The sequence below is a fragment of the Mastigoproctus giganteus genome, chromosome 11, assembly GCF_048544385.1.
Source record: "Mastigoproctus giganteus isolate SK-2022 chromosome 11, ASM4854438v1, whole genome shotgun sequence".
NCBI lineage: Eukaryota > Metazoa > Arthropoda > Arachnida > Uropygi > Thelyphonidae > Mastigoproctus > Mastigoproctus giganteus.
In genome coordinates this window covers 107,506,362-107,522,706 of record NC_143585.1, presented here as the reverse complement: position 1 = coordinate 107,522,706, position 16,345 = coordinate 107,506,362, and the positions used below count along the sequence as shown (strand labels likewise).

Genomic DNA, 16,345 nt, shown 5'->3' with positions numbered 1-16,345 from the left:
CTTTGCCTGCCTAATCTCCTTTGTGACTTGGTTACAGACCAACTTATATCTATCATAAGCTTCCATGTCACCCATTAATTTGTATGTATCACATGCATTTTTCTTCTCTGCCACATGTCTCATTAGTTCATCTGACAACCATTTAGGCCTAAACCTTGAACAATATTTCTTAGTTGGTATGTAAAGCCTGGTAGCCTCCAAGATTAATTCCTTGAATGCTTCCCATTTTGAGTTTGCTGTTGGTAACATCATCAGTTGCTCCCACTGTATAGAATTTAAATACTGTCTCAGACCATCATAGTCGCCTTTACGAAAACAAAAACCCTTCCCTTTACCTCTGATGGTAGTTACCTCCTTGAGTAAATCCCACTTCAACACACTGTGATCACTGCCACCTAGTGGTTCATTTATCTGCAGATTCTTAATGCATGAAGAATCACTACTGATAATCAGATCAAGAGTATTGCTCCCTCTTGTTGCCTCACAAACATGCTGATGTAGAAAACAATCATCCAATAAATCCACAAAAGCCTTGCTAGTGTGCGAGTGACCAACCCACAAATTCCAGTCAATATCTGGGAAATTAAAATCCCTCATTATAAGACTCTCTGATTTACTGGCCCACTCTATTTCCCTGTATAATATCTTATTATACTCATCAGAGTCATTAGGCCTATAGCACATTCCTACTCTCAATTTTGAGTTCCCTATGCTTATGTCACACCAAACTGACTCGACACTGCCCTGTCCATCGATGTCGACTGGCTTCACTTCCTTGGATTTTATGTGTTTCTTAACTAATAGCATAACCCCTCCTCCCTTCCTATCCTGTCTATCCTTTCTGTAGACGTTTTACTCCCCAAATTCGAGTTCTGCATTCCATCAGAGACGTGATACCATGTCTCTGATATCCCAACAATATCTGCCTTTGATGTTTTGAGCAATACCTCAAATTCATCAAATTTATTTACCAAACTCCTAGCATTGGTGTACACGCAGGTATACATGCACCTGTTTCTATTCTTGGCTACCCTAACACAACCCATGTGTTTACTTGTACCGCAATGACTCCCAGCAGTCTCTGAAATATCCTGCATCTTGTTTTTCAGGCTTCTGCTCATTTTAATAGAAGCAGTGCAAGAATCACTTCCACCTCTGCCAGTGGCTACTGTTAATCTATTAGTCCTTGTATCCCCCCCAACTAGCAGTTTTCCGACCCACCTAACTCTGCCTCGACAGCATCAGCAAAAATTCTTGCGCCCTTTCTATTTAAGTGTATCCCAATTATTTAAGTGTATCCCATCCCTGTAGAAGCAATCTCTCCTGTTAACAAGTACAGTCCAGGCTGAAAAAAATTTTACCCCTTGAGCCTTGCACAATCCCTCCAGGGCCGAATTGATCAACAAGGCTCTCATCATATACTCCCTCCTATCGTGTCTGGGCAGAATTGCAGACACTTTCAAATTCAACCCTAATTCACGGCTTTTTTTCAACAGTGACCTGTACTTGCTAAGTAATTCCGCTGGTCTCCTACTCTTAATATCATTAGTTACACTTACACTTAAAATGGCACACTCACTTCCCATTGGATCACATGACATCCATTATGAAATGATTAAACATCTTTCATCAGAAACTATTAATATTGATTACTCTATCTTTTCAACAGAATGCAGCTTGAAGAGTAGTTTCCGGACTCCTGGCATACGGTAACTGTTGGTGTAACAAGTTGGTGTAGGGTCCACACTTTCTCTTGGCCCTTTTGTTAAGAGGAGGGAGTTCCCCAAGGATCCATCCTAAGTACCACACATTTTGCTATCAAAGTTAATTCAATTATGATCAACTTCTTCCAGCTGTGCATAACACCCTTTCTTGATGACTTCAATATTTTTATGCAGTAATGAAATGTTGAAGGTCATCGAATTGCAACTGCACCAAGCTTGTGCCTCAGTTCCTGGGCAGTGACTAGTGGTTTCAGTTTCTTACCTCTGAAGACTGGGTACATTTATACAAACAGAACCTTCATCCTGAACCAAAACTAAAATTCAGACAAATGTTCTGTAGCACCTGAGAAAAAATTCTGGTCTAAACTGGACTGTGTCTCAAGTTTCAGCCTTTGCTGAAATTAGCAGGTTGCATTGGCTACCTTCTCCAATATCAGGCCATGCACATTGCTGCTGGAGCATTTAGAAAATCTCTTGTCCGGACTCTATACATCAGAGCTACCGAACCACCCCCGTTTCTTTTGATGAAAGCAATTGTAGATACAGTATACTTTTAAACTAAAATTGTTTCCAGATTACCCTCACGCAGTTGCCAATACTCTCAGCTTAAGGTTTCAGTCCACTCAAAAAAAAAATAACCACTTCCACTTCACCCCTCTGTTCGTTCGAAATACCTGTCCAGCTGAGCCTTAAACTTATTTAGGCTATCAACTTCCACAACAAGGGATGGAAGCCTGTTCCACCAACCAACCACCCGCTGGCTAAAGGCAAATTTCCTCACATCTATCCTACATCTGTCTTTCCTCAATTTGAATTTATGCCCTCTCAGGTGATTATTCTGAGCTAGAGGAAGAATCCCATCAGCATTGAGCATGCTCAAACCATTCAAGGCTTTATACACCTCTATCAGATCACCTCGCTGGTGCCTAGTCTCCAGACACTGTAATTTGCAAAACTTAAGCCTTTCTTCGTAAGAGCACCCCCTTTGTTCCATTCACTAATCTTGTTGCCCTTCTCTATACTCGTTCCAGCAGCTCTACATCCTTCTTGAAATGAGGCCTCCAGACCTGTATACAGTACTCTAGATGTGGCCTGACCATTGCCTTATACAAGGGAATAATCACCTCCTTATCCCTGCTAGAAAAATTCCTATATATCATTGACAATACACCGAGCTACTCTTGCAGCCTGTCTGCACTGCTCAGAGAACTTCATATCTGCCTGCACAATCACCCCCAGGTCCCTTTCATTCCCCACTGTCAGGGTAGTACCACAGAGTTGATACGTTGCTCTGGGGTTGCTGTTTCCCATATGTAGTACTTTACATTTGTCAATGTTAAACTTCATTTGCCACCTCTCAGCCCATCTGCTCAACCTTTCCAGATCCTGTTGCAGCAGCATAGTGTCAGTAGTGTCCTTGACAACCCTGCCAACCTTCGTATATCGTCTGCAAACTTGGACATTACGCTTGATATACCATCATCAATATCATTTATAAATATACAAAACAACAATGGACCCAACACTGAACCCTGAGGGACTCCACTAATAACATTAGTCCACGATGAGCAGTGTCCATTGATTACCACTCTCTGTCTTCTCCCACTCAACCATCCCTTTATCCATAGAAGCAATTTGCCTCCAATGCCACACTGCTCCAATTTGTGCAGCAGTCTTCCATGTGCAACAGTATTAAAAGCCTTTCTAAGATCCAAGTATGTAATATCAAAATTATTCCCTGCATTCAGTTCTTTTGTCACTGCATCATAGTATCCAATCAAATTGGTCAGGCAAGACTTCCACTTAACAAAACCATGCTGTGTCCGAGCTATAACTGAAGTCTTGTCTAGATGATCCTGCAGTGTTTCTTTAACCAGTGCCTCCATTAATTTTCCTGGAACAGAAGTTAAACTCACATGTCTATAGTTACTTGTGTCAGCCTTTGATCCTTCTTTGTGAATTGGAGTCACATTTGCACATCTCCAGTCCATGGGTACTTCCCCTGAGTCCAAGGAAGCTCTCATAATTATAGCTAAGGGTTTGCTTACTTCCTTTAATCCTTATTTTATCCTTTAATATAACAGGATAGATCCCATCCACCCCAGGTGCCTTTCTTGTGTTTATGTTCAACAATTTCTCCTCCACTTTACTCTCAGTTATTACAAGATTCTTTAGCTTACTGCCAGAGTTGAATACACCTCTGGCATTCCCCTCGCTGAATAACTCCTCATGTGTGAATGTCGATGCAAAATATTCATTTAGTTTGTTAGCAACCTGAGCAGGATCATCAACAGTTGACCCATCAATATCAAGTGGACCAATCTGATTCATCCCCTTCCTTCTAGAGTTTATATAAGTAAAGAACTCTTTGCTGTTTTTCTTTGCATCCCTTGCCAAAGATTTCTCGTAATCTGCCTTTGCCTGCCTAACCTCCTTTGTAACTTGGTTACAGATCAACTTGTATCTATCATAGGCTTCTGTGTCACATGTTAATTTATATGTATCCCATGCATTTTTCTTCTCTGCCACATGTCTAATTAGTTCATCTGACATCCATTTAGGCCTAAATCTTGAACAATATTTCTTTGTTGGTATGAAAAGCCTAGTAGCTTCCAATATAAGTTCTTTGAATGCTTCCCATTTTGAATTTGCTGTTGGTAACATCATCAGTTGGTCCCACTGTATAGAATTTAAATACTGTCTCAGTCCATCGTAGTCGCCTTTACGAAAGCAATAACCCTTTTGTAATACAATAAATAGATTTGTAGGAACTCTAGCATTGTGGATTCATTTAGATGTAAACTGTGCTACCAAAGCAAGTTGAAGGCACCAGCAAAGTCAGGGGCAGTGGCAAGAGAGTACTTTTCCAGGGTGTCTGTGGCCTTAGTGATGAGTTGGTGGATAGCATCCTCAGGGAGGAGCCCAGCTTAGACAAAACTGTTCTTGTTTGCCTTTGCTGAGGATTGATCACCCTTTTCCCATGTGTGATAATTGTGATACCATTTCATATGCCTGTCATATTTTTTATCCAACTGTCTACATTTTGTAAAAAAAAAATGCTGTGTACCTTTTGCCAGTCCCTTCTAGTCTGACTGAGCCTATGTACTCAGATTTTATCTGACAATGATCACATGTCTTCTTTTTTTGCCCTGAAGTCCTTTCTTTGTGGAAAACACTTTGCTGTTGGTGATGAGGTGATTTCTGCTGCTGAGTTGTTTGAAGGATAGTCAGAAAATTTCTGCTAAACTGGCCTGTGGAAGTGTATTGAGAAGTGGGAAAAATGTCATTTTGTCTGGTGACTATATTTAAAATGTTTAATACATGGTGTTTGTTTCACAATATTTTTCACAACCAAATGCAATTATTGAGTTTGCAGAGCCAAAACTACGGTGGGACAAGTTGGGGCCCCATCCCCAGCATTTTAATGGCCCAATCGATCAGTTATGTATTTTAAAATTGCTTCGTTTTGATTTAATTACAGTCGGACTGCGAGTTAACCAATTTCTTTATAGCGAATTTTTTTTGAATTCCACTTGGTAATTACATTTAAAATAGTTTCCGTAAAATGAAGAAAATTTCCATATAACGAATAGATTACGAGAGACAACTTGGTATGTATTGTTCCCACCTCTGCCTTTTTGGCAATTTAGGTAATTACAAAGTGCAAATTAAGAGTGAAAGGGATTATCATTTCACAATGTTAGTGGTGTCTGTAAACCCTGTGCAGTCACATACCGAGAAGTCGCGCTAGTCAATATGCTTTCCATGGCCAGTCAGAGGATTAAAAAGATTCTCAACACGGATTATAGCCTCTGGTCAACCTGTGTTGTGGGTCCCCTTTACTCTGACAAACAGACATATGTTTTTCGGAGAAGTGAGTGATCCACGCCTTCCAGTAAATGTCTCCTGTCTATATTTGCATGGCACAATAGCTGAATATCCATGTGATTCCGACATTTTGCACAGTATTCAAAGAACTAGGGTTGGTAGCAAGGTGGGGGGGTTGAGGAAACTAAGATATTACATGAACTTTACGAAGATGAAATGTTGGCAGATTTTGAATCTTCGTCGAGGCTTTCACTGTGCAGAAAATGTTTTAAAATATAACGGCATACAGGCAATAATAAAAACACCTAGCATTCTAACTATGCAATCGATCAAAAAAAAAAAAAAATTGTAAGCATTATATCACCAATCTACAAAAAACCAGCACGAGTTGAGGATGATTGCTAAAGAACTTGGTGGAAACTATAAAGGTCGGTCGTGCGTTACAATGTAGCTTGCAAACAGCAATTGCGGGTTGGAGGAATTATCCCACTTTGTGCAAACATTTTGAATCAGAAGTTAAATATTCCAGATTATTAAATCGACTTTTAATCTGGAATTTCGTAACCATTAGCACTAATGATTGGCATTCTGCAGGAGCTCTCTTACCTTTCAGAAGCTTTACAGAATCACTATGGTAAAAGAAGATAAATTAATTATTCCAACTGTGAATGCTATTGCTAATTTGAAAAATTCTGAAAGAAATTACAAAGCTAAAGTTGAGATCATGTTGAAGTAGAAAGAATTTCAAGGAATCAAAATTGAAAGGAAGACGTTTAAAAAATTACCGTGTGACAAGTTATTAAATGCATTATTTTATCCTAAATTGAAAGGAAGACGTTTAAAAAATTACCATGTGACAAGTTATTAAATGCATTATTTTATCCTTAAAGGATAAGTTATTAATGCAACAGAATGATTTTAAATTAAATAAAGAAAATAATGATACTATTGATAACAAGGAATTGAAAGAAATTTTAAACATATGCTACCGGAAATCATGGAATAAGAAAGAACTTTTGTCTCGGTGGCAAGACGGTGAAAACCGAATAAGAAATTTAAGTTTCTGATAAAATATGAAATAAAAATTAATGATTTTAGAGATTTTGTGGAAGACAGTTTATCTTTGAAACCATTGCGATTACCAGTGCTGAAGCTGAGCGACTTTCAACGTAATGAATAATATTGTGTGAATGAATGAATAAAGTTGAAAATTAAACACATTGCAGATTATGATGACCATACATCCAAATGGAAAACCATTGCTTCAATTTGATCCGGATCGTTACATCAAATCCCCTCTGTAATCATCGCTCAGTATTGAGCAAAGCAGATCAACAACAAATATTAATAAAGAAGTGAATTGTATATGGAAATTTAAATACTATCTCAGTCCATCGTAGTCGCCTTTACGAAAGCAATAACCCTTTCGTAATACAATAAATACAAAAAATAAATTTTTCTTGAATATTTGTGTAATAATTTTTTTTTTTCATGTAATCTGTGATTTTTGTGTACCTTTTCTAAAATAGTTTGTTTTTTATGTAATATTTTTTTATATTGTGGAATGTTTTGTGATATGGGAAATACTTTGTTATTTTTTATATGCAATATTAAAATTTTATCATCAAAAAATGTATCCATTTTATTTCCCTAGTTGTAAAAAAAAAAAAAAAAAAAAAAAAAATAAAAAAGTTGCACGTCTGCCGAGCACGTACAGTAGATGGTTTTATGTGGAACATCCTTCGCATTTCTTTTAGATATTTTGATTTGTATATATTGATTACGAAATAAAAGAACTTTTGTATTGAAAATATTTTATTGATCATTCACAAATTTCTGGAAGGAATTATGGAAATTTGTGAATGTTGGAAATAAATCATGGAAATTTCCATGAGTTATGATAACTATAGTAAGAGATGTATACTTGTGATTGCAGCATATCTAAATGTCTCTGAAAACAGTGTCAATTGAGGTACCCGATCTTTTAGTTGAAATGACGTATGTAGCTGTTCGGGGCACCTAACAACAGAATGTTACGTGCCTCGAACAGCTGCATATGTGAAAATGCAATAAGAAAAAAAGAAGGTGCCTCCGTAGCCAGGTGGGTAGGAGCAGCAGTTCGCAGCACACGCTTCTTGATTAGACCGGGGTTCGAGCCCGTGATCACCAAATACAGAGGATGCAGAAAGGTCAGGGAATGACCACTGCATATCCCCGGAGCAATATGGCTTAGTTGCTAATGCTCCTAAAAACCAAATAACAAACAAACAAACAAACGAAAAAAGAAATTGTTGACAAATCTTTGTATTGTTGCAGTCATATTTCCCACAGTAGTAACTGCAGGAAGTGTGATTGTGACCTCATACTATTCAAAAATTCTAAAAAGTTAGAACTTGAGATATCGTAATGGTCACGAAAAATGCATCATACTACTGCTCTGCACAGACTAGTGGTGTGAGCATGGGAAGTGCCTCTGGCAGACGGCACAGATGACGATACTTCCATGACCGATCAGATTTACTTGGTAGGCGCCCCCCCCCCCCCAGGATGTTTAACATCGAAAAGTCTGCAAAAGTGCGAGTCCATTGTTAAAATATCTACAGCTCACCACTGCATATACTTGTTAGAACTGCACTGGACTACAGTGTACCTGTATATGATTCTGCTAGAAAAAGTACCCTTAAGTGGTTTAACCCAATCTGTAAATTTGCATTACGGATAGTCCTTGGAGCGTTCCGGACATTTCCTGTTCAAAGTTTATACATCGAAGCAAATGAGCCACCTCTTCATCATAAGAGAAAATTAATTCTCCAAACTTATGCCATATGGCTATATCTGTTTGATGTGTGGTTAAAAATGAACTATAATGATAAGCCTAGAGAAGATAAACCTAATGGAATAAGGCTACAAGAGCTGACAGAACACTGGAATGCTCAGCTAGATAATGTATTCCAAGAACCTTTTAAGCCAGATCCTCCATGGCTGTATACTCACCATCTTGTGATAATTATTTTTGTAAATGGGGGGAAGCTATCCATAGCATATATGAATATCAAACCTCACATGGCACATATATCATCATATTCCAATTGCATACAGATATATATATAGATGGATCTGCTGCACCTACGAACTGTACAAAAAGACAGTTTGTAGGTGCAGCAGTGGTGCTACTTTCATTATTTCTACATTACTTCCAGTAGAATGCAGCGTGCGCACTGCCAAACTATATGCAATTAAATCAGCCCTTGATCATATCACTGTTTCTCTTCCTCCATGTATCATAATTTAGACAGATTCTCTGAGTGCAGTGAAGGCACTACAGTGCAAATCTCCACCTTCCCATCCATTAACACAGCTTGGAGATTTGGAATCTTAAAAAATATCTATAATCTTGGTATTAGGAATCATCTAACCCTTTTTATTCAAATTTTTTTTACTGAAACACTCATTCCAAGTTTGTGTGGAGTTCATTCTCTCTCTACCTTTTTGCCAAGAGTAGGGAGTATCCAGGTATCGGTACTAAGTATTACACTTTTTTGCTATTACTGCACAACTTCCTCCAACTGTAAATAATGCCCTCTCTGTTGATGACTTTAGCATCTTTTCACAGTCATACAACATGACGATTATCGAAAGACAATTGCAGCACGCTATTGACTGTGTCAACTCTTGGGCAATGGCTATTGGCTTGAGGTTCTCTACCGGGCTAGCCAGGTTGGTAAAGTGCCTGCCTGGCAACCCAAAGGTCATGGTTTCAAATCCCGCCTCGGGCTTGGATCAGAGTAAAGTGCAAAAACTTTGCGAGTTGCATTATGGCCACAGAAGCCGATGCGCTAACACAAAAAAAAAAAAAAAAAAAAAAAAAATTGAGGTTCTCTTCTCAGAAGACAGTTTACATTCACTTTTGTCGCAAACAGACCCTTCACCCTGAGCCAGAATTAAAGCTAAGATAAATAAACAAAGCTAAAATAAAACAAAGAGGTCAAGTAGCACCCTAGACAAAATTCTTGGGCCTTGTATTCGATAGTAAGTTGACATTCCTTCCATATATCCATCAGTTGTGGACCAAGTGCACAAGAGGACTAAACCTCCTTCATGCCATCTCATCTAATAATTGGGGAACAGACTGCTGTACTTTACTCCTCCTCTATCATGCATTAGTCTGATCTAAATTAGATTGTGGGTCTCAAGGGTATGCATCTGCCAGATGGCTAGACCCAGTTCACCACGAAGCTATCTACATTGCTACTGGAGAATTTCGAACATTACATGTGCAGAGTTTATACGTCGAAGCAACTGAACAACCTCTTTTGCTTCGACGAACACAGTTGTCACTAAAATATACTTTTAAAATGAAATCTCTGCCCAGATCACCCTACGTGGGCATCCATTTTCAAGCCACAATAGGAAAATATATATATAACACTCATTGGACTGCCAACCATCTCTTTGACATTCGCATCCATGATTAAGCTGCTCAAACATCTTAATATTACAGTAGACAATGTTGCCCCGTCACTAAGGCACCGCATCCACCCTGGCCTGCTCATGTTCAACCATTTGACTTCTTCATTCATAATGGAGGAGAAAGCTAACACTTCATCTGTCTACTTAAAACTATATATATGCTTCCCATCAATCATCTGTGGGATTCGCTGCAGTCTTCCCAGACAGTATGTTATCTGAGAAGATTCTCCACGAGTTCAATACATACCACAAAGTTCTGTGCTATAGAGCTAGCCTTGGAACACATTAAATGTAATAAATATCAAAGGTATACACAGATACAGTAAGTACATTACAGGCCCTGTCACTGATGAGATATAATCATCCAGTCCTGTCCAGGGTTCAGCAGAAGTTATACTGTTTTTACTAATCTACATTTGACATCCTGTTCTGCTGGATCCCAAGACACATTGGGACCAGAGATCATTATCTCTGGTCCCAATGTGTCTTAGGACAAGAGATAATGATCTGGCAGATGCCGTAGCCAGATCATCACAATCTCAGAACATTCATAGCCTGTTAGTCTCCTATACAGACTACAGACGTATGATACACTCCAAATTATTCTCCCAGTGGTAGGTCACGAACAAATTGTATCAGATAAAACATGTAATCCAACACTGGCAGGAACTGTAGAGAGGAATTTTTTCTTGCTTGCCTCCACGTAATACACAGTTATCTTACACACTTGTTCTTGTTGAGGGCAGATGACCCTTCTATGTGTGAGAATTGTGATAATTTAACCATTCAGCATATTTTAACTCTGCTCACATTATTGACATGAACATGCTTTATATTTTACCACTTTTATTCACCTGACTGAGTCTTATACATTTGGTCATATTTTATCTGACAAGAACCAAGTGTCAGCCATTTTTAATTATTTAAAGTCTTTACACATTTTTAGCCTTATTCAAAAATATATCTTTTACACTGATTATATACCTTTATTGTTATACAATTTTACATAATGACCTAATATTTTAAATTATCTTTTCATGACTTGGTTTTGGCTCATTATAGCCTTATCTGATATTGCAGCAATAAAACCAAAAAGCTAAAAAGTTGGCATTATCTGTCTCGTATATGATTTGATGCAGTTACAATAGATTAACTGTTTCTACCTAACATTACAAGTTTAGTCTATTAGCATATGAATGTCAGATACAGTGGTGTTTAGTATAAAAGCTGAAATCACTTAGTGTCACATATCCACATGTTCCTTAGAACTTGATTTATCAGTAACTAAATTTTTGGGAAATATATCCTGAATTTTGAAAAATTATAGAGGCAGTGTATGTATGCATTTATTTACTACTTTATGTATTTTGCTTTAACCAGGAGAGAATCTTCTTAGAAAAATTGAATGAAAATCATGAGTTGTCTATGAAAAGATTAGGGGAAACCCATCGAGAAAGAATTGCACTTTTAGAAAAACAGTTCCTTCAACAAAAACAACAGCTGCTCAGAGGTCAGTTTATTTGTAAGATATTAATGATTTAAAAGAGTGACTTACAAATAACAAACAACTAATTGTTACTTTTGTAAGCTATATGCAATAGCTTGTACATACATAGAGCATCAATTATTCAGAATAATGGATCTTATGCCTTTTCCTGGTTAATCAATTTTACTTTATATCTTTCTCAAAATTTGGTTTTAATATTCACATATGTTTTAGAACAAAGGTATTGTTTGACAATATGTCATGATAGCTTCATCATAAACAAAATGTTGTTAATGAGTTTCCATGAGTGTTACCTAACAACCACTGTTTTGCATGTAGAGGTAATACAGTGTTACCACAGATATGATTTTTAAGAATTGTGAATGGTTACCAAAATGAGAGAAATTAACTCTTTCACTTTGAGTTGCACAAATTTTGAATCACCTTGTGTATAGACAAATGCAGTTCTTTTTTTTTTTTTTTTTTATATGAGGAAACATTAAACAATAGTATACAATTTCTATTACATATATTTATTAATTGATTTTTTTTCATTTGAAAAACCTTTTCTTAGTGACTAAATCCCAAAGCTATCTTAAACAACACTTTGAATTACATTTTTCTTGCATTTTCAATACTGTTCCTAAAACTAAAATCACTCCAATGTGTGTTGGACTAGTTTCTTCCTTATCAGATTCTTGTTCCTTTTCCTTTTCAGTAATGTGTAGTACAATTTTATCTTCAGTTAGAATTTGATAACCTGGATCCTGGCCATCAGAAGAAAGTTCACATTGTCCATATCACAATCTTTGCATTCAGGAACCATTCCAATAATTCCTGGGCTTTGTGTTGAGGTGACTTTGGGAACCAGATGGATCTTCTAAGTTTCATTTGTTGTACCTCAAGGCCACAGTTTTCATCTGACTTGGCTAAGTGAGTATAATGCTTGTAACAGCTGATCATGTGTCTGCACACATGTAGGAAGAATCCAGAAATTTAAAACATGTATAAAAGAAAAAGGTGCCATCCTCATCTCCCTCAGTGAAGAATAAAACACCACAATAGTTCCTTTCTGTACAGATGTTTGAATGTCTCAGTCACCTTGATCCATACCTCCTCAGTAAAAGGTAAAAATATAATGCAAAAATTTTCATATACCTCATTTAAAACATCTTTGCACAGATGAAATGAAAAATTGTCTAATATCAACAGCATTTTTCCATTCATACCAAATTCTTTTTGGTATGAATGGAAAATTCATATGGTTGTCCTTAAAAACTTCCACATCCATTCAAGCATTTCACATATTTTGATATAGAATCAGAAATTATACCCTTCCTTTGAAGCATTTTGGTTTTTGACTTTCCAGTTGTTAATAATGGCAATCTCTGGGACCCAGAAGCATTAGCACATGCCGTGATTGTCATTCTTTTTTAATCCAGGTGCTGTCCACTCTTTCCTTGATGCCAAAGTCTTCTGAGGCAAAGATTTCCAGATAAGTCCAGTTTCATTAGCATTATACACATTTTCTTTTTTATAACTTTCTCAATTAATGCTAGAAATTTACTTTGGAAATCTTTTGATGCTAGCTAGTCAGCTGACAGCTTTTCTTTGGATTTTTGATTTCCAGATGCATGACAATTTAAATTCTTAAGTCACTTAGTGCTTGCCTTAAATTCTGCAGAATTGTTTAATCCTTTTGTTGAAGTCCAAAGTTCTTTCTTACACACACACACAACAGAGGACATGATATGGGCTTGCCTAGACTTTGCTTTTATTGGAACCACATAAAAATAGCATTGTTTCACTTTGTACCTTCTTCATGCTTTATTGTTTTCCTGATCCCAACATCACTGTCAATAATAAAGACAAAATTTGTAACTGAAGAATTCTTCAAGTCCTAAACTCTTAACTAATCCTACATTAAATTCTTTAGCAAGTTTTATTATAGGCTTCCCTATTTTAATTCTTTTGAAAATTGTGATATTTGTCTTTGAATTAAAGGTACAATACACTTACATTTTGGGGCTATTGTCAAAAGTAGTGAACAGGCAATAAACTTTAGCCCTTCACTCAGTGAAGCAAATCACATTACTGACTTGAAATTAATAAGTTCTGCTTAAGTAGAATTTGGTTTCAGAATGTGATATTAAATTACAATAAGGTGCATGCAATGTAATAAATATTCCATAGCTTTGTGTCAATTATGTGATTGAAAATTTTGGTGTGGAGTTTTTTTTATGTTGCTACCCTCCTTTACTTGGAACCATAAAAACTTAAATACCAAGTAGCTGTTCTGTTTAATTGATGTTCTGAATTAACTAACATTCTACTGTATCCCCCCAGTTGCATATATTCAGTTTATTGTTAATAAAATATGCCAATGTTTCATTTTGTTTAGTTATATAACACTAATATGTCAAACATTCTTTTATTTCATGATGAAATACAGAACAACACCCATTACCAAAAAAATCATTTGCTTAGGATGATTTTAATTGCTTGACCATGTGAAGCAAAATAAACTCAAGGGAGAAATAGTGGGCAGAAAAGAAACTACTTAACAGTCATAACAAAATCTGAATTTGTTGTCTCATCTTTAATGCTGACATGATTATTATTTTTTTTTTTTTTTTTTCTCCTGCTGGGAAACCCCCAAGCATATTCTATGCTTTGTATTTTAATAATTGAGGATATGGATGTTATTGATAGAAAAGCAGTAGTTAGCTGAAGCTAAATGGAAAGTGCATTATTTCTTTTAATTCCCAAGAACAGGACACTAGTACTAGTATATTTACACTGCCTGACCACGGTATTAGAATCATGGAGATTTGCACTATATGCAACAATGTGTAATTCAAAGAGGTGGAACATGAAGAAAAGTGCTTTAAGGCTTGATTTCTGTCCTTGGATGCTTGTATCACCCAATTAGGCAATTGTTGTTAGTAGGGATCCGGTTCAATTCCTCACAACCGGAGAAATTTTATTTTATTATTATTATTTTTTTTAATTCTTAGTCCTCTTCAATCAAGGCTTCTCTTTAGCCTAAGTATGCAGACTTTGTCTGGAAAGAGACATTAAGCTTCTTGAAAGGACCCAAAGATGGGCAACTTGATGGTGAGATCTGCAAAATGGTAAGTGTATGAGGAAACTCTTGGATTATATGGATTACAGAGCTTGTCCACCAGACACCTTGGAGGGGACCTGATTGAGGTTTATCCGAGAACCATTAGTAAAATGAATGAAGATGGAACCTTCACTCTTATAAAGAATTCCACAGCTAGTATATAGATAACTGGCTGGTTAGTTATTTATTTGAGGAAGGAAGCTCATAATTTGAATTTTCTTATCTACCTTTTTTTTTGGCCAGTGCAAAAGCCTGGTGCTTCCTTCCACAATATATTTAATACTATTTCACCAAATTTAACTCTTTATAACTGGTAGTTTCAAAAATTACTTTCCCCAGAAGAATTCTGAAAGCAAGGTAATTCTGGGATTGCAGCTACAGCATATGGCTGCATATTTCCAAAGCACTTAATTGCAGGTTAGTTTTTGAGTTTTTTTTTTTTTTTTATATTATTATAATATACTTAACTGCAGTTAATGTATAGTTTAAATTCCTATAGTCATGTAGGTTAGATTATTTTTGTATTTAGATAAGTATTTGGAAAACTGCAGCTTAATATTTGCAGAGCTTTTACTAACAATATTTTGGCAGGGATGTAGCATTAGTAGATGCATAGGATGCGAGAAAGCAGTGTTAAACAGCATCTGCCAAAAAAAAAACTTTCCATTTCATCCATCCATTTGCTCCAAAAGTTTGTCCAGTTCTTCCTTCAATTTATTTAAGCTATCAACTTCCACAACAACAGATAGTTTGTTCCAGCAATTAACCATCTGTTGACTAAAATGCAAATTTCCACACATCTATTCTACAAATGTCTTTCTCTACTTGAATTTATGCCTCTCCAGTGTGTAATCTGAACAAGATGAAGAATCCCATCAGCATTGAGCTTGCTCAAACCATTTAAGGCCTTATACACTTAAATCAAATCACCTTGTAGGTTCCTAGTCTACACGCTGCAATTTACAGTACTTGAGCCTTTCTTGATAAGAGCAGCCCTTTGTTACCTGCACCAATCTTGTTGCCCTTCTCTGTACTCATTCCAGCAGCTCTACATCTTTCCTAAAATGAGGCCTACTGACCTGTATATACTCAAGGTATGTCCCGACTATTACCTTATACAAAGGAATAATCACTTCCTTATCCCTACAAGCAAAATTCATGTATATCATTGACAAAACCCCATAAGCTGCTCTAGCCGCCTTTTTTCACTTCTCAGAAAACTTCATATCTGACTGCACGATTACTTTTTGGTCTTTTTCATTCTCCACTACCCCGAATGCACTACCATACAGTTGGTACATTACTCTGGGGTTACTGCTACCCATATGCAATACTTTGCATTTGCCACTTCTCAGCCCAGCTTTTCTAGATTCTGTTGCAGTAGCATACTGTCATTAACAACCCTGCTAACCTTTGTATCATCTGCAACATTCGACATTAAGAATGATATACCTTCATCAATATCATTGATAAATATACAAAACAACAATGGGTCCAACACTAAACCCTGGAGGACTCCACTAATAACATTATTCCACGAAGAGCAGCATCCATTGATTACCACTGTCTGTTCCCACTCAAACATCCTTTTATCCATTGTAGCAACTTGCCCTTAATGCCATACTGCTTAAATTTGTTCATAGTCTTCCATGTGCAACAGTATTAAAAGCGTTCCTGAAATCCAAATATATGATATCAAAATTATTTTTT

At 36.7% G+C, this 16,345-nt stretch overlaps 1 protein-coding gene across 1 annotated transcript in view; it reads left to right on the top strand.

Annotated features, from left to right (window-relative positions):
* The window catches only part of LOC150078339 (serine/threonine-protein kinase 10-like), a 387,198-nt gene that overhangs the window by 340,266 nt on the left and 30,587 nt on the right, over positions 1–16,345 (top strand). The window contains exon 17 of the mRNA XM_090385108.1: positions 11,403–11,532. Within this exon, the coding sequence (XP_090241234.1) occupies positions 11,403–11,532 (130 nt within the window). The remainder of the gene's footprint in view (positions 1–11,402; positions 11,533–16,345) is intronic.